The following is a 13792-nucleotide window of genomic DNA, read 5'->3' on the forward strand; positions in this document are numbered from 1 at the left end:
TAAAACTCGTTCTCTGCGCACTGTCTACGTGTTAGAGAGAATTAACTCTTCTCAATTACCGCAACATTAGGTAAATTACGGTTCAACGGCATCACATTTTAATCAAGATAATTTGCAACGCCTTTACTTTGTTCTTAATCCTAGCTAACCCGAAAGTCTCCTAGATCAACTAGTATAATAATATGTATGTATGTACATGTGTAAATATACATATGCTTAGAACTTAAGACACTTGTCAACTAAGGGACTTAAATATATATGTATATATACTCGTTAGGATAATAAGCTAATTAGATAATGATGCCATTCGTGTTTCCATTAATTAACAAAAATATTGGCAAATATACGAATAAAAAACAATTATATTATCGTTGATTTGATTTAGTATTTGGTATATAAATATACGTCGATACATTGACGAGTTTTATATTTCAAAATTCATTTTGACGTACACTAGCGCGCTGATCGATACACCCTGTCGATTTATCAGAGAAACCAACCGTTATACAACCAGATTTATACAATTATCCCGAGTAATAAAGCACTAATGACTCACTGGGTAAAATAATACGATATTTTACGCTATTTTACGTCCATACTATTTATTTCGTTCATCACACTCTCTGTTTCTACTTCCTATTGACGTATCACGTCAAATAATACTTTTTCATATCGTAACATGATAGTCCGATTATACAAACGCCCCATATAATATTCCAATCGCGTTTTAAGATAAATCGTTATACTATATTCTTGTATCCTTAATCACATTAAAAACAAAAGAAACCAGTATCCAGTATCTTATCCTATTCTATATTAATTAACACTAAACATACTACGACTAGTTGTAAACTTTGAATTTCAATTCTTCATTCAATGTTTTACTATTGTGCATCATTTGACTTTACGATAATTGCAATCATTAATTTTGTTTTATTCATTATTTAAACCAATACCAAATTTACCATTATCAACATCCAATTGTAAAAAAAAAAATAATTTTCGTTGAAGACTTGTCATTTTACTAGCCATTTTACTGGTTACGGTACAAATTGGTGTACATAAATTGCCTTTAAACGAGCAATTCTTTTTTATTCGTATATTTGCCTATTTTATTGTTTCCATTTCAAACGCCATCAATACTAATTGTAAGAAAATTGTCGATATCAGTTAATTTACGTAATTACGTTTGCATATTATAAAAATACAAATAACAAGAGGAAGGAACTTATATAAAATTGTTTAAAGAATTTTTCTAGACTTGACATTTGATTTATATCAGGTTTGAAAAGTTAAAAAAAAATCGGCAATATTTGATAGGACATCAACCACTCTTGATGATGTGAATACTTTTAACAAAAATAACAGACCACGCGTATTCAGTCTAAATTTACTTTTGCAATATGTCAAATTTGAACATATACATATATATGATCGAGAGAATCACGATTCAAAGCCGTTCAAAGGCGAGATAAAGGGCGGACGAAACTGGTTTTGGGTGTCGAAGAAACGACGAAATGGGGGAAACCACATTAAACGTCGATGCGGAGCGAACTATGACATGACAGAACCTCGATACTTCAAAATGTCCCAAAAGCATATAGAGAATACCATAGGTTTCCATTTCTGCCATATGAAACCATTCTCGACCGTTTAGCTGATTTCTGTTAGTTCAATAATTCTTAATCCATTTGCGTATTGCCATCTTTTGAATGCTCTATTTTGATAAATAATACAATTTCAAATGTTTATATAGATTAGATAAAAATAAATTCGAAAATCTGCATCAAATAAAATAACAGATCGATATTGTTTAAATATTCAAAGTATATTAACGAGATAACAGATCATTCTATTTCGTACGTGATGTATTACATAGTTTCGTATTTACTACAATATACATTTCTTTCGATTAATTAACAATTATTTTAATACTGTAATGCACTCTACTTACTTTTTAAAATTGTTTATACACATATATTATACATTTGTCTAAAAATGACATATCTATTAACATACTTTCAATAATAAATAATTTCGATCTGATATATTCTATAAGATGAAAATTTTATCCTCGAAGTAATCACTGGCCAAGAACGTTTAAACAATCGAAAATATAAGTAGAGTGCATTAGAGTATTCAAATAATTGTTAATTAATCGAAGGAAATGTATATTATTGTTTAAAAACACGGAATATAAGATCGATACACCATCCTCTTCGAAATCCCCCATTAGATTGGCTTTTTTATCCTCTGTGAAAGTTCTTTTATTCAATATTGTGTATATAACTTTCCGATGGCTACATATGTATAACGATAACAATATGCGTTTTAAAGAAAATCATATGAAAAACATTGAATAAAAGAATTTTAACAGAGGACAATGACTCAGTTTAACGTTGGATTTCGAGGAAGACGGTAAAGAAAAAGAGGTAAAGAAATCACCTTCGATGCAGTTATTCGAATCGTCGTGAGTATTGCAAACGGTGAAGAATTATTCTGTTAATACTTATCAATGAGAATATGATATTGAAAAAAAATACTGGGTTATCAAAACGAAGAGAGAAAGAGAGAGAGAGAGAGAGAGAGAAATAGAGCTTGTGCAATATCGTATTTAAAGCGAGGACAGACACGTGAGAATCGTTATAATCAAAGCACGGTATCTGTTTAGTATAAAACGTAGTACTTTAATTACACGTTCATCGACTATATCGTTTGTTAATGCGATAGTACGCGTAATATATATTTGATTGAAATAGATACGAGGAGGTATTTGAGTAAATGAAAAAAAGATAAAAAAGATAAAAAAAGATAGTTAAGTAACACGATCTTCGAATCACATTGCGCGCTAGTGCTGCGAGGGAACTTGTAAAACTTGCCAACAAAATGGATATCAACGTGTGACTTCCTGTCCTACGATTGTGAAAGTGTCGTATCTTGTACGAATTGATTCCCCGTGACGCAAAAGCATTTTACGTATAAGGAGTTCAAATAAAGAAAAGCAAGATAAAATAATAAGAAAAGGAAAAATATCGAAAGGAGTACAAGAATAAGGACAACGCGTGTCGTGGGGACATAACGTGAGAGAGAGAGAGAGATGGAGAGAGAAAGTGGATTTTCTCCATTACGCTTTCGATCTCTGGGTGGGGAAAATCAATAGGGAAAAGCAAGTTCAATAAGCGAGCATGACTAGAATATAACTTACGATTGATATATAAACTATACTACTCCTCCCCTTATTATTTTGATCGTTTCAATGAAAATATTGAGATGTGCAAATGTATTTTATCGAATCGAATGAAAAAGTTGTTAACAACGGAGACGACTATGTTACGAGATAAATTATTGTCAACGACGACGACGACAGGAACGACGACTCCATGGCGAAAGAAGAAGATGTGATTTCGGGTGTTTCAAAAAAGTTTTACTTTAAAAGGAAAACATGTTAGAATTAACTCTAATCGTATTAAATTCTTGACATCGATTAACAAAATAACGTTAAATTTTCGATGTTTATTAAGTTTCAAAGGAATATGATGATTCGACGCTGGTGGTACGTGTTTTTAAACATTGCATTCTGCATAATATTGCAGTTAAATTGTGTCGAATCTACTCACATAACCGGCACTTTCGACACCAAGGAATTCTTCCGTTTTTTGATTAAATTTGGCTTCCAAAAAACTGATCGTCACAGACAGAAGGACACATCGGGATATATATTTGGCAATATCACTAGCAAATTGAACTTTACCGTACCAATTACATTGGCTGTTCTTGATCGTAGTCATTTTTTGGAGTACTATGGTAATAGGACTGTAATAGATAAAAATATTGCATGTACTCTAATGTTTAATACTCTCAACCAGAGTTCGTATGATCCAAATTGTAATGACGAAGGTCAAGATTTTCTAAGGTACGTAGAGACTACGGAGCAAATGTATTTGAAATTGTTGTGAATATTTGAAATGATTGTGAATCATTGTTTTTCTTACATTATGTTTCAGTTTTTACTATTAAAAGGCGAATACCTTGTCCTAGAGGAAAGTTGTGTCAAGATGAAGATTCTATATGGAATATTGTAAAGGGACATCAATTCACTTATGTTATACAAGACTTTTGGCAACCACGCTTCTGGTATATGAGTATAGTAGCATGTTATAGAAATGCAACAACATGCCAGTGGGAATATTATGATAAGCATGACATATTAGAGTATGATATATGGCTAGTAAATGGCAATCCTAATACTAGTGGCCTGAACAGTCTTACGTATCAGTTCTCCTATGACAGGCAGAATACCATAGAACTATATTTACTGTTCTTTGTGTGCTATATTATATTAGTTCCGCTGCAATTATATGCAGCAAGATTACAAAAACACCCTGTGACACGATTATTTACGGCTAGCTTATTATTAGAGTTTGTTGCAGTGTGTTTAATTTTAATACACGTGTTAAAATTTTCTCTCGATGGAGTTGGCTACGAACAATTAGAAGTTGCTGGCGATATTTTTGATATTCTCTCACGGGTAAGAAAAGTGTGCGTTTAATATGTGGTAGAATGTAAAGAGCGTTAAACCTAAATACAAGCATGTAATATGTATATATATATATTTAAATATATTTCTCTATGCTTAGTATATACAGCTATAGAATATCATTAATTTTACTCATATATGTACATATGTGTGCGTGCTCTTGAATTTTTTTATAAACCATCAATACAATGTATTATTTATATTATAGGCATCATTTATGTTACTTCTACTTTTACTTGCCAAAGGATGGGCTGTAACTCGAATGGAATTAACATGGAAGCCTCTAGTTTTTGCTATATGGCTGTGTTATGGAATAGTACACATTCTACTATATGTTTGGAACATGGTAAGTTTTGATTGTTGTATTTAAATCTATTGTAAAAAACTTATCGCATATGTAATATTTTTGTAGACGGAAGTCGACATAGTTGAAGACATCGACGAATACCAAACTTGGCCGGGATGGTTCATTCTTTTATTCCGTAGTGCTATAATGATTTGGTTTTTATATGAGCTTCGAAATACTATGACGTATGAACATAATACTCAAAAATTAAATTTTCTTCTACACTTTGGTGCATCTTCATTAGTTTGGTTTATTTATTTACCAATAATAGCTCTTATAGCGCTTCAAGTAAGTGCTCTCTGGAGGTTTAAATTATTATTGGGTAAGTATTCTTTAAGAAGACTTTATGTATGAAACACATGTTGCAATATACAAATTCTGTAGCAACCAATATATGCACTGATTTAATAATAATAATAATTTTTAGGTATAACATATTCAGCTGATTGTTTTGCTTATTGCGTAATGACACATTTATTATGGCCAACACGAAGCGAACAGTACTTTTTACTCGCCCAAGGTGGAGATAATGGTGATGAACTTGATGAATTCAATGAAGCACCGCATGTACTAAATAATTATGTGGAACCACCCCAGAACTCAGTAAAATTATCACTTAATATTTAAATCTTAATGAGGTAAAATATTAAAAAGTAAACATTAAAAATGTGATGTATATTTGCCAAATGGTAAAAACATAGAAAATTGGTAATACTTTGATCTGTGCTATTTGAGACTGAAATGTGCTGCACATTCTGTAATTAATATATGTATATCATTGATCAGATTGAAATATGTAATAGAAGTCAATAATCAATACGAAAAAGATAAAATGAAGAAACATAATATAAAGATCAGTTTATTATGATAATTTTTTACTTAGAGGATAAAAAGTAATGATAATTGATTTATTTTGTACTAATTCATAACATACAGATATATCAGGTGCATAGTGTATAATAGAATAATATAAAAAGAGTCACTCTTCATTTTTAAAAATATTTGAAACGCGTATCAATTCTTATAGTTGACAATTTTCTAATTATTTTTATTTTTATTTGACTTCAATATTTCACCTATCTATCATATACTTACTATATAATATATACATACATAAAAATTATAAAACTAATCACATGCGAATCTATATGGTAGATTTTATAATTTTATAGTAATCTACATGATAGAATTTCTCCTTGCAATACTCTTTCTTTTTGTTCTTTTTTTTTTTTATACTTTGTTAGTAATTTTATTATCCTATACTATAAGAAAAATCTATTTTAGTGTGTGCTTGAAAGAGAATGATTATACATAGTTGTTTACATGATTGGGTGGTTTTATAATTACAATAAGATGGGAACATGACTAAGCAGCCATGAAATAACTAGTTGGGTACAAAACTGAATACATTAATTTAATAAGAATAACATCAGTATTATATATACTGCATATATACTTGATAACAGTTTTATTATTGCTACAAATATGAACACTGAAACATGTACTATAAATAGTTATGGCTCTTAGTAGTTTTGTATTCTTTAGATTATATAGAATTGTCATGCAGTAAGTTATTTGATTTTAATTTCAACCTAAGCACAGTAAACACAGTTTTATTAAAAACTGAAAGTTCTCTAGGACATTACTACTACTAATTTTTAATTAAAAAATCCACGATTAAAACTTTTTGATTATTTTTAACTGCCTGAAGAAAGTATAAATTCTATGTGATGATTTATATTAGAATATAGATAAATATATATGTATATTACGAAACAAATGATTATTGTTAAATATTGTTAAATTTGTCCTTAGAAACTAACGTTTTTATTCGTTTCTTTTTTTCTTTTATTATAAATTTAATTATACCCCATTAGGATATATGTTAGTGTATACAAAGTAGAAAACGAATCAATGACTATGAATTAAAAATTATATTTGTAATATTACTTTTTACTAATTGTACATTATTTAACGAAACAATGTTGCTCAATCTTGTAATAAATAAGGTGATAGAGAAGTATACACAAATATACACACTGTCTTTAGAAAAATTTTGAGCTCCATGTATGTATTAAAATATTGGTGCAATGTTTCTAATATCTTGATATTATTGTAGAAATCAGATAATAGATATCTTAGACAGAATAATTGAAAGAAGGTCTATCGCGTCCTTAATAAAAGGTAAATAAAATGTTTCACAGAATAAATGTTAATGAATATTTAATTCAAATATATAAACCTTGAACAGAAATATACGCAAAATTTGATAAATTTGGTTCAGAATCAAATAAAATATTAATCATACTTTACAAGTGTATTCACTTGTGTTTTGTGTGCGCACAAAATTATATTGTGTTTAAACCAAAAAATTTCTATTATATATATAAATATATGTGTGTAGTTTTGTTCTTAATCAGTAATCTTTTTCACATTCAAATAATTGTGAAATTATTTTATCTTATTATAGAACGTATTAGAACAACTCTTTTCATTCATCTATATTAACCAAAAGTGTAAATCATTTTCATATGTTCACATAACGCGTTGTCAAGAAATATATTGTACAAATGAACGTCAATATGAATACTAGTTTTTCATATTGTTAAATATACAACAGTAAATGGGAATAAATAATGTTTAAGTAATTTTTTACATGTAATAAAAAATTTAAGGAAAGCCTTTTATTTGTTCAAAAGATGTTCAAAAGAATGTTTCTTTGACATTTACAACAATTTTAAATGAGAAGTAATCTTATTTACTTCTGTACTTAGATCCGGTCCGATTCCAAGTACTGAAATAGTTCCAGGTTTTAATTGAGTTCTACCTGCATCTCTTATTACTGCTGTGACTAAACCAATTTTTTTAGCGCTACGCTCCAAATCTAATAATTTCTGTTCGCTCGATACTTGAAGAACTATTTTTGGTTGACCATTATATAACCAACTTTGAAACATATACCGTTTTATTGGATTAATTGGTGCATTTCTATAACACTCTAATGCTGCATGAGCGCATTGCGCAGCTATTTTTCCTGTGCCCATAACTATGTCGTTTCTTACTACAATAACCATTTTATAACTTCCAGTTGGCAATACTTGAAAAAGGGCAGGCATTACTTGTTTAAATATCAACGACATGATTACAAAATGTTAATTAACTTGTATCTTGTTTTCGTTTATATTCTTCCATGCAAACTCTAAACTTTTTTACTAGATCCTGGCACTTTCTCCAATCTCGGGTTTCAGCTATACATTCCTTTAATTGCAATAAATGTATTGCAATTTACCAAAGATGATCAATGAAAAAAGAAACAATATTTTTAATGTTATACCTGAATTTGATAATGTAATTCAATACAACCAGTCTTTTTTAATGCTTGTTCAACTGGATCTTGATCATAACCTGTCTGAACTTCAGCTTGGTTTACTATCATGATACTTACAAATGATATGTTAATTATATTATTATTTGATAATTAAATTAATGATTAAAAAGATTCTTTTCTTATCGAGTAAAAAGAAATGATATCAAAATTAAAATAAATAATAGGATAGTTTTTGTGTGAATAATAATCCAATGATTGAATAATCCTTTGAATACCTCGTGTTTAGCACACGAAATAAACCACACACATACATGTAGATATTTGTACACATACAATGAATGCGATGAATACAAAATGAATCAAAATCAAATAAAATAGATATTCCCGTAGTATCTTTTGATTAAAATACAATATTGTTTTCGCTTCAATTTTTTAATTAATTAAATAAAATAATATCAATAAATTAATATGTAAGTAAAAGTAATATTTAAATTAGTAGATGGCGCTGTTAAATTTTGTTCGTCGGTATCCATTCTAATGTCCTTTGTAAACTATGTTTGTAACGAGGAGCAGTAGCCAATGAATTTAGTTTTTCTAATATATTAGAGGTAAGGAATAACTTGATTTTATTTAAACGATTAAAAGTAACTAAATATATTATATAGATTATTTTTTAAATATATTTTTGAATTTATATGTTTTATTTAGTTTAATTATTAAAATCGTTGTATACTTCTTAATTGTTTAATCAGATATCTATGTGTTTGTTTGACTTGTCCAAAAGAAAGTTGAAATAAAATTTCGGGAAAGTATCTTATCACATATATTCTCTATTACATATATTTTATTCCCTAGTCGAAAAATTTAGAATACAATAATTATTTGCTATTATTGAACTTTGAAAAATATATTTAATTAAACTTGGCGGTATTTAGCTAGGATTGAAGAAGAATTCGTAAAAGTACAAAGTTCTATGTGAATATTTGTGTGAGCAGTCTGTGTTGCATCCTTAACCATATTTATAAATTTTAATTGACGGTACGTCATATACAAATAACATTTTAACATTTTTTTCAAAGTAAAACGTATAGAAATAATTGAAATTATAGATCATACCATTTGGTAAATATATTCATTTTAAATTCAAAATATTTATTTTACAGTTGGAAAAATGTCAGAACAATTTGTTGGGTGTACAGTTTCTGTCACATGTGTAGATGATCTTGGTATTTATCAGGGTCAAATAATAGATTTAAATAAACAAAGCGTGACACTTTCGAAAGCTTTTTGTAACGGTGTGCCGCATACTTCGTCTGTAGTTAGTTTAAAGTAAGTCTCTAACGGACATGTGTACATTATAAGTTTCAAATTAAGCCCATATTGTATCGCATAATTTCATTTTAGTGTTAAAGATATAATCAATGTAGAAATCATTTCTACCAAAGAAACTAGCTCCAGTATTAACGATATGCCGCAGCAAAGTAAAGTAACGGTTAAAAGACCAATAGCCAAAAGAGCTGGTAGATCTTTTTCTGAAAGTGTACCGCCTTCTACGCATTCTGGTGGAACACAAACATCATCGAATGTTAGAAAATCTGTTGAACCGGCACAGCAACAATCTGAACTCGCAACTAATGGCAAAATGGGATCAAGTATATTATATTTTTTATAAGATATAAGAGTTACATATTATTGAAATTTAACAATTAATAAATATTGAATAATTCCTATAGCTGAACCTAATTGTAAGCCAACTCAGAAAAGACTTACTCATAGACAAAGAGCGCTTGAAAGAGATGAGCATACTTTTGGTACTCCTATCGATCAATCCTTGAGCCAGGATTTCGATTTTGAAAAAAATTTAGCACTATTTAACAAAGAGGTTTGTGTTAAAATCTTTATCTTTTGGCAAATAAATTAATTATTCAAAAATAATAATACTTATTTCTTAGGCTGTGTGGCAGGAAATAAATTCACTTAAACCAGACATCGTTAGGCAGTCAGAAAATAATAGAGGCTTAGGTGGTAAATATCGACACGATGAGAATATAATTGTTTCCGAACCTACAGCCTTTAGACAGATAGTTGTACCTGCGAGCGGTGAAAAAGAATATGTTACTGATGATGGCCTAGTAATTCCAAGTATCACTCTTGACCTTCACCGTCAATTAATTGGTGCAGCAGATCGACTCGGTATCAGTTGGGAACGAAGGGTATGAAGTTCGAATTATATTATACTTATTATGAAATTTGTAAATAATCTAAAGACTCGTAGGTAGAACTTCTTGGACGTGCAGGAGCAGAAATTATTCTACAACTTCTTGGTGGAGGACATAGACTTAATCCAAATAATGCTCATCAATGGCCAACTGTTGTAGCACTTTGTGGGCCAAACAGATCAGGAGCTGCTGGTGTTAATTGCGCACGACAATTATCTAGTCATGGTGTTAAAACAATAGTATTTGTCGAAAATTCAGAAGACGTATTTCTTCTACAAGAACTATCTCTTTATAGATTGACAGAAAACAAAGTAGAGACTAAAGTTAAAAATTTACCCTCTGTCGTAGATTTAATTCTTGTTGCATTGTGCGATGAAAATTCTTCAAAAATGGTTACTCCGGTAACTCTATGGGCAAATAATAACAGAGCACTTATTTTAGCTATTGAGCCACCATCTGCAGGTACACCAGGAATTTTAAGTAAATTTAGTTTAGTCGGTGCTTTACCGCTATCTCACAGTCTTGACAATGGTAGACTATATCTTTGTAATCTTGCTCTACCGAACAAAGTTTATTCTGATGTTGGAATTACTTATAGGTCTCCTTTTGGACCAAAATTTGTCATTCCTTTGCATTCCGATAATTCCTAGCAAATTTTTAATCAATATGTTGATTCTACAAACAGTATCTTCAGATTTTAAAAGTTCTACTGATTTTTTTCTTTAACATTGTATACAATTCAAATAGGTATACCATGTCACAGAAACGTACTTTAAGGACAGAGGATATTGTCCTCGTATTAAAAAAGCATAACATGTTGTGACATTTACTATGTAAATTATAGTTTTTCGTAAGCATTTGCTAAGTCCAGCTTACATTACATTGAGGATGATATATTTGATATGTTTTAATAGAACAATATATTTATTGATACATCATACATTTATAATATTAAAATAATCACATTTATATAATTGGACAAAAATAAGCATAATCAATGCTGTAAATTAAATCATATAATTGCATTTGAGTTATATGCCGCTAAAGCTTTGTAAATGAGATAATACAAGCAAGTAGTGTGTATGATAATAGTTATAACAATCGGTGAAAAAGAAATTGTAATATTTTAATATGTATTAGATATTCTTTTGAAATGATCCATTTTATTTTTAGTCAAAATTGTAGTTACTGAACATTATTTATTGTAAAATTCTTTTTTTTCTTTTCGAAAGATTCAAATGTATTTTTACAATAGTTATTGATTTCTATGAAATCTATCGCATCATTGTTCATTTGGTTAGCATTTTCTGATATGTATTATTGAATTCCAAAAGTATATCTACATAAGAAAATATTTCTCTTTTTCTATGGTCGAAGTTACTTTCTTAATGTATTTTTCTCTAATTAGGTATTAGATTTATCTTATCGTATATTACAAAAATACTATGTGCACAATTATAATAGGATTAAATGCATTATATTGTTTTTGAAAATATCTAATTAGGCTCATATATTCCCTTTTCATTTCTAAAATAAATATAATTAATTAAATTAAAAGAATTTCTCTCTCAATATTTTTAAAATTTTTTATAATCGTTGATGTATATGTAAAAAAAAGAAGAATCATTCGTATAGAAAATACTAATTTCAAAGGTATATAAACAAATTAATGTGCATTTTCTACATGATAGTATACTTGTGCGAATCGATCATTACAAAATGCGATGTTGCATTTTGTACGACTGTTTGTTACAAACATTCAATATGCAACTCATTTTAATTATAATTGTAAGTAATTTATTCATATTTTTTATACCTGCTTGTATATTCTTAAATTTATTCTACATTTAAGACATAACGGATCGTAACGCTATAAGCGATAAATTAGCAAGTAAAATATATCTGATTCTGTTTCTCGTGGTAAATCTTAGTTAATTTCTAAATATTTCTATTAGGTGTATAAATTAAGTCGATCTGCTACTTTATTTGAGTAAATAATAATAATAACAGTAATAGCAACTAGGCAAAAGAATAAATTTTTATGTTTCTAAAAATTTATTTTATTTATAATTTTGTATAACTTTGTATTTTAACATATTTTCTTTTTCTTTTTTTTTTCCTTTTTATTTTGATACACATATATGTAACGAATCATTTCTCATTAAGATGCAAGTACTTTTAACAATAATTAATATAAGTACTTATAGTGTGTATATCCCTGTGTGATACTGGTCATACAGTTCTTTTTTGGATCAATATTTGTTAGAAATTATATATGCTTAATCATTCACGCATATTTAAAGAAAAAGCATAATATAAGAATACTTGTATTATAGAACAGTGTATACTGTATATCGGTGCATGATTGTTACTCGAGTTGTTTATGGCCTTCAAAAAAAAGAAAAGATAAAAGTAATAGTTTTATTAAGACTTCAATGAGTGTGAAGTCAAAAATAGTATATTAGGAGCATGAATGTTATGATTCATTATCTCAATTATATTTAAATTAAATGAATTATAACTTTTCAAAACACTAACTGTTATAAATATTCCGTTCGTTTAATTTGATATTCTGATTGATTTTTGTTTAATAATAATAATAGCGATTAAAATTAAATTTTAATCAGATGAAATAATTCTATAAGAGAACATTCACATTTTTATTGTCAGGTTTTATAAATGCATGTCGAATCAGTTTATACATTATAAAAATATAATTTTGTTGCCCAATTCGCTATTCTTATAACTGAAAAAATATATGAGTGAATAAACGTTTAATTTAGAACAATTGTTTATAAGGCCAGTATAATCATGATATCAATAACTTCATATATCACCAGTCTTATTGAATAAGCTTTTTACTGACAATTATTTATAATTTTTTGAAAATATCTTTAATATTTAAAAACATAGCACCAATCTGGATAAATTCTATAAATGAATGATATACGATTCGTTTTCTCAACTATAAATTTGATATATACCCTAAAGAATATTTACAATTTTTTTAAATAGATATCAGTCACTTCTAAATAAACAGTCTGATGTATACTCTGTTTCTTAATATTTAGTTATTGATTGACGATATAATGAACATTTTCTCTAAAACTCTATACTAAATTTATTTATATAAAATATAATCAAATCTATAGGCACACACACACGTCATTCGCTATAATCGAGTGTGTGAATAGTTTTACTTGATCAATTTTTTTTTTAATTTCTAAGTATATTCGTGTACCAACATTATGATTAATACATTTAAAGTAATTTGTTGTTTATTTCAACATATTGGTAAAAATATACTCTTTAAAGTATTATATTTTATATAATTCTATTCTCTATAATTGTTCTATCATAAT

General features: G+C 28.2%; 4 protein-coding genes across 6 annotated transcripts; 2 read left to right on the top strand and 2 right to left on the bottom strand.

The window, feature by feature from the left end:
* The first annotated feature begins 2813 nt into the window (after positions 1-2813).
* LOC122518412 (transmembrane protein 145) lies at positions 2814-6453 on the top strand. The gene is made up of 5 exons (XM_043637338.1): positions 2814-3913; positions 4021-4528; positions 4746-4883; positions 4950-5205; positions 5311-6453. Exons 1-5 carry the CDS (start codon positions 3510-3512, stop codon positions 5508-5510), a joined length of 1506 nt encoding a protein of 501 aa, XP_043493273.1. The 5' UTR covers positions 2814-3509; the 3' UTR covers positions 5511-6453.
* Positions 6454-7552: 1099 nt separating this feature from the next.
* On the bottom strand, positions 7553-8023 carry LOC122518413 (peptidyl-tRNA hydrolase 2, mitochondrial-like). Its single transcript, XM_043637339.1, has one exon. The coding sequence runs from the start codon at positions 8021-8023 to the stop codon at positions 7610-7612; it is 414 nt and encodes a 137-aa protein (XP_043493274.1). The 3' UTR covers positions 7553-7609.
* A 16-nt stretch (positions 8024-8039) lies between these two features.
* LOC122518414 (cytochrome c oxidase assembly factor 4 homolog, mitochondrial) lies at positions 8040-8632 on the bottom strand. Its single transcript, XM_043637340.1, has 2 exons — positions 8218-8632; positions 8040-8141 (listed from the first exon to the last, which is right to left on the bottom strand). The coding sequence occupies exons 1-2, from the start codon at positions 8317-8319 to the stop codon at positions 8040-8042; spliced, it is 204 nt and encodes a 67-aa protein (XP_043493275.1). The 5' UTR covers positions 8320-8632.
* A 106-nt stretch (positions 8633-8738) lies between these two features.
* Positions 8739-11531, top strand: LOC122518416 (enhancer of mRNA-decapping protein 3). Of its 3 annotated transcripts, XM_043637350.1 has the most exons (7): positions 8751-8819; positions 9147-9249; positions 9375-9540; positions 9616-9863; positions 9945-10093; positions 10164-10424; positions 10487-11531. In XM_043637350.1, exons 3-7 carry the CDS (start codon positions 9383-9385, stop codon positions 11078-11080), a joined length of 1410 nt encoding a protein of 469 aa, XP_043493285.1. In that variant the 5' UTR covers positions 8751-8819; positions 9147-9249; positions 9375-9382; the 3' UTR covers positions 11081-11531. The 3 variants fall into 3 exon arrangements, with proteins under 3 accessions (XP_043493286.1, XP_043493285.1, XP_043493284.1); XM_043637351.1 differs by lacking the exon at positions 9147-9249 and having other exon boundaries at positions 8739-8819; XM_043637349.1 differs by lacking the exon at positions 8751-8819 and having other exon boundaries at positions 8968-9249.
* Positions 11532-13792: the final 2261 nt, after the last annotated feature.

The sequence above is a fragment of the Polistes fuscatus genome, unplaced genomic scaffold (assembly GCF_010416935.1).
Source record: "Polistes fuscatus isolate 324 unplaced genomic scaffold, CU_Pfus_HIC Scaffold24, whole genome shotgun sequence".
Classification (NCBI taxonomy): Eukaryota; Metazoa; Arthropoda; class Insecta; order Hymenoptera; family Vespidae; genus Polistes; species Polistes fuscatus.

Bases quoted from the DNA above. Each gene is read 5' to 3' on its own strand.
- LOC122518412 (XM_043637338.1), top strand. From the start codon at position 3,510: ATGTTTATTAAGTTTCAAAGGAATATGATGATTCGACGCTGGTGGTAC. The intron at 3,914-4,020 runs GTACGTAGAGAC...TACTATTAAAAG, and splicing joins GAAGGTCAAGATTTTCTAAG to GCGAATACCTTGTCCTAGAG. The intron at 4,529-4,745 runs GTAAGAAAAGTG...TTTATATTATAG, and splicing joins TTTTTGATATTCTCTCACGG to GCATCATTTATGTTACTTCT.
- LOC122518413 (XM_043637339.1), bottom strand. From the start codon at position 8,023: ATGTCGTTGATATTTAAACAAGTAATGCCTGCCCTTTTTCAAGTATTG.
- LOC122518416 (XM_043637351.1), top strand. From the start codon at position 9,383: ATGTCAGAACAATTTGTTGGGTGTACAGTTTCTGTCACATGTGTAGAT. The intron at 10,094-10,163 runs GTTTGTGTTAAA...CTTATTTCTTAG, and splicing joins TAGCACTATTTAACAAAGAG to GCTGTGTGGCAGGAAATAAA. The intron at 10,425-10,486 runs GTATGAAGTTCG...AAAGACTCGTAG, and splicing joins GTATCAGTTGGGAACGAAGG to GTAGAACTTCTTGGACGTGC.
- LOC122518414 (XM_043637340.1), bottom strand. From the start codon at position 8,319: ATGATAGTAAACCAAGCTGAAGTTCAGACAGGTTATGATCAAGATCCA. The intron at 8,142-8,217 runs GTATAACATTAA...TTGCAATTAAAG, and splicing joins AATTACATTATCAAATTCAG to GAATGTATAGCTGAAACCCG.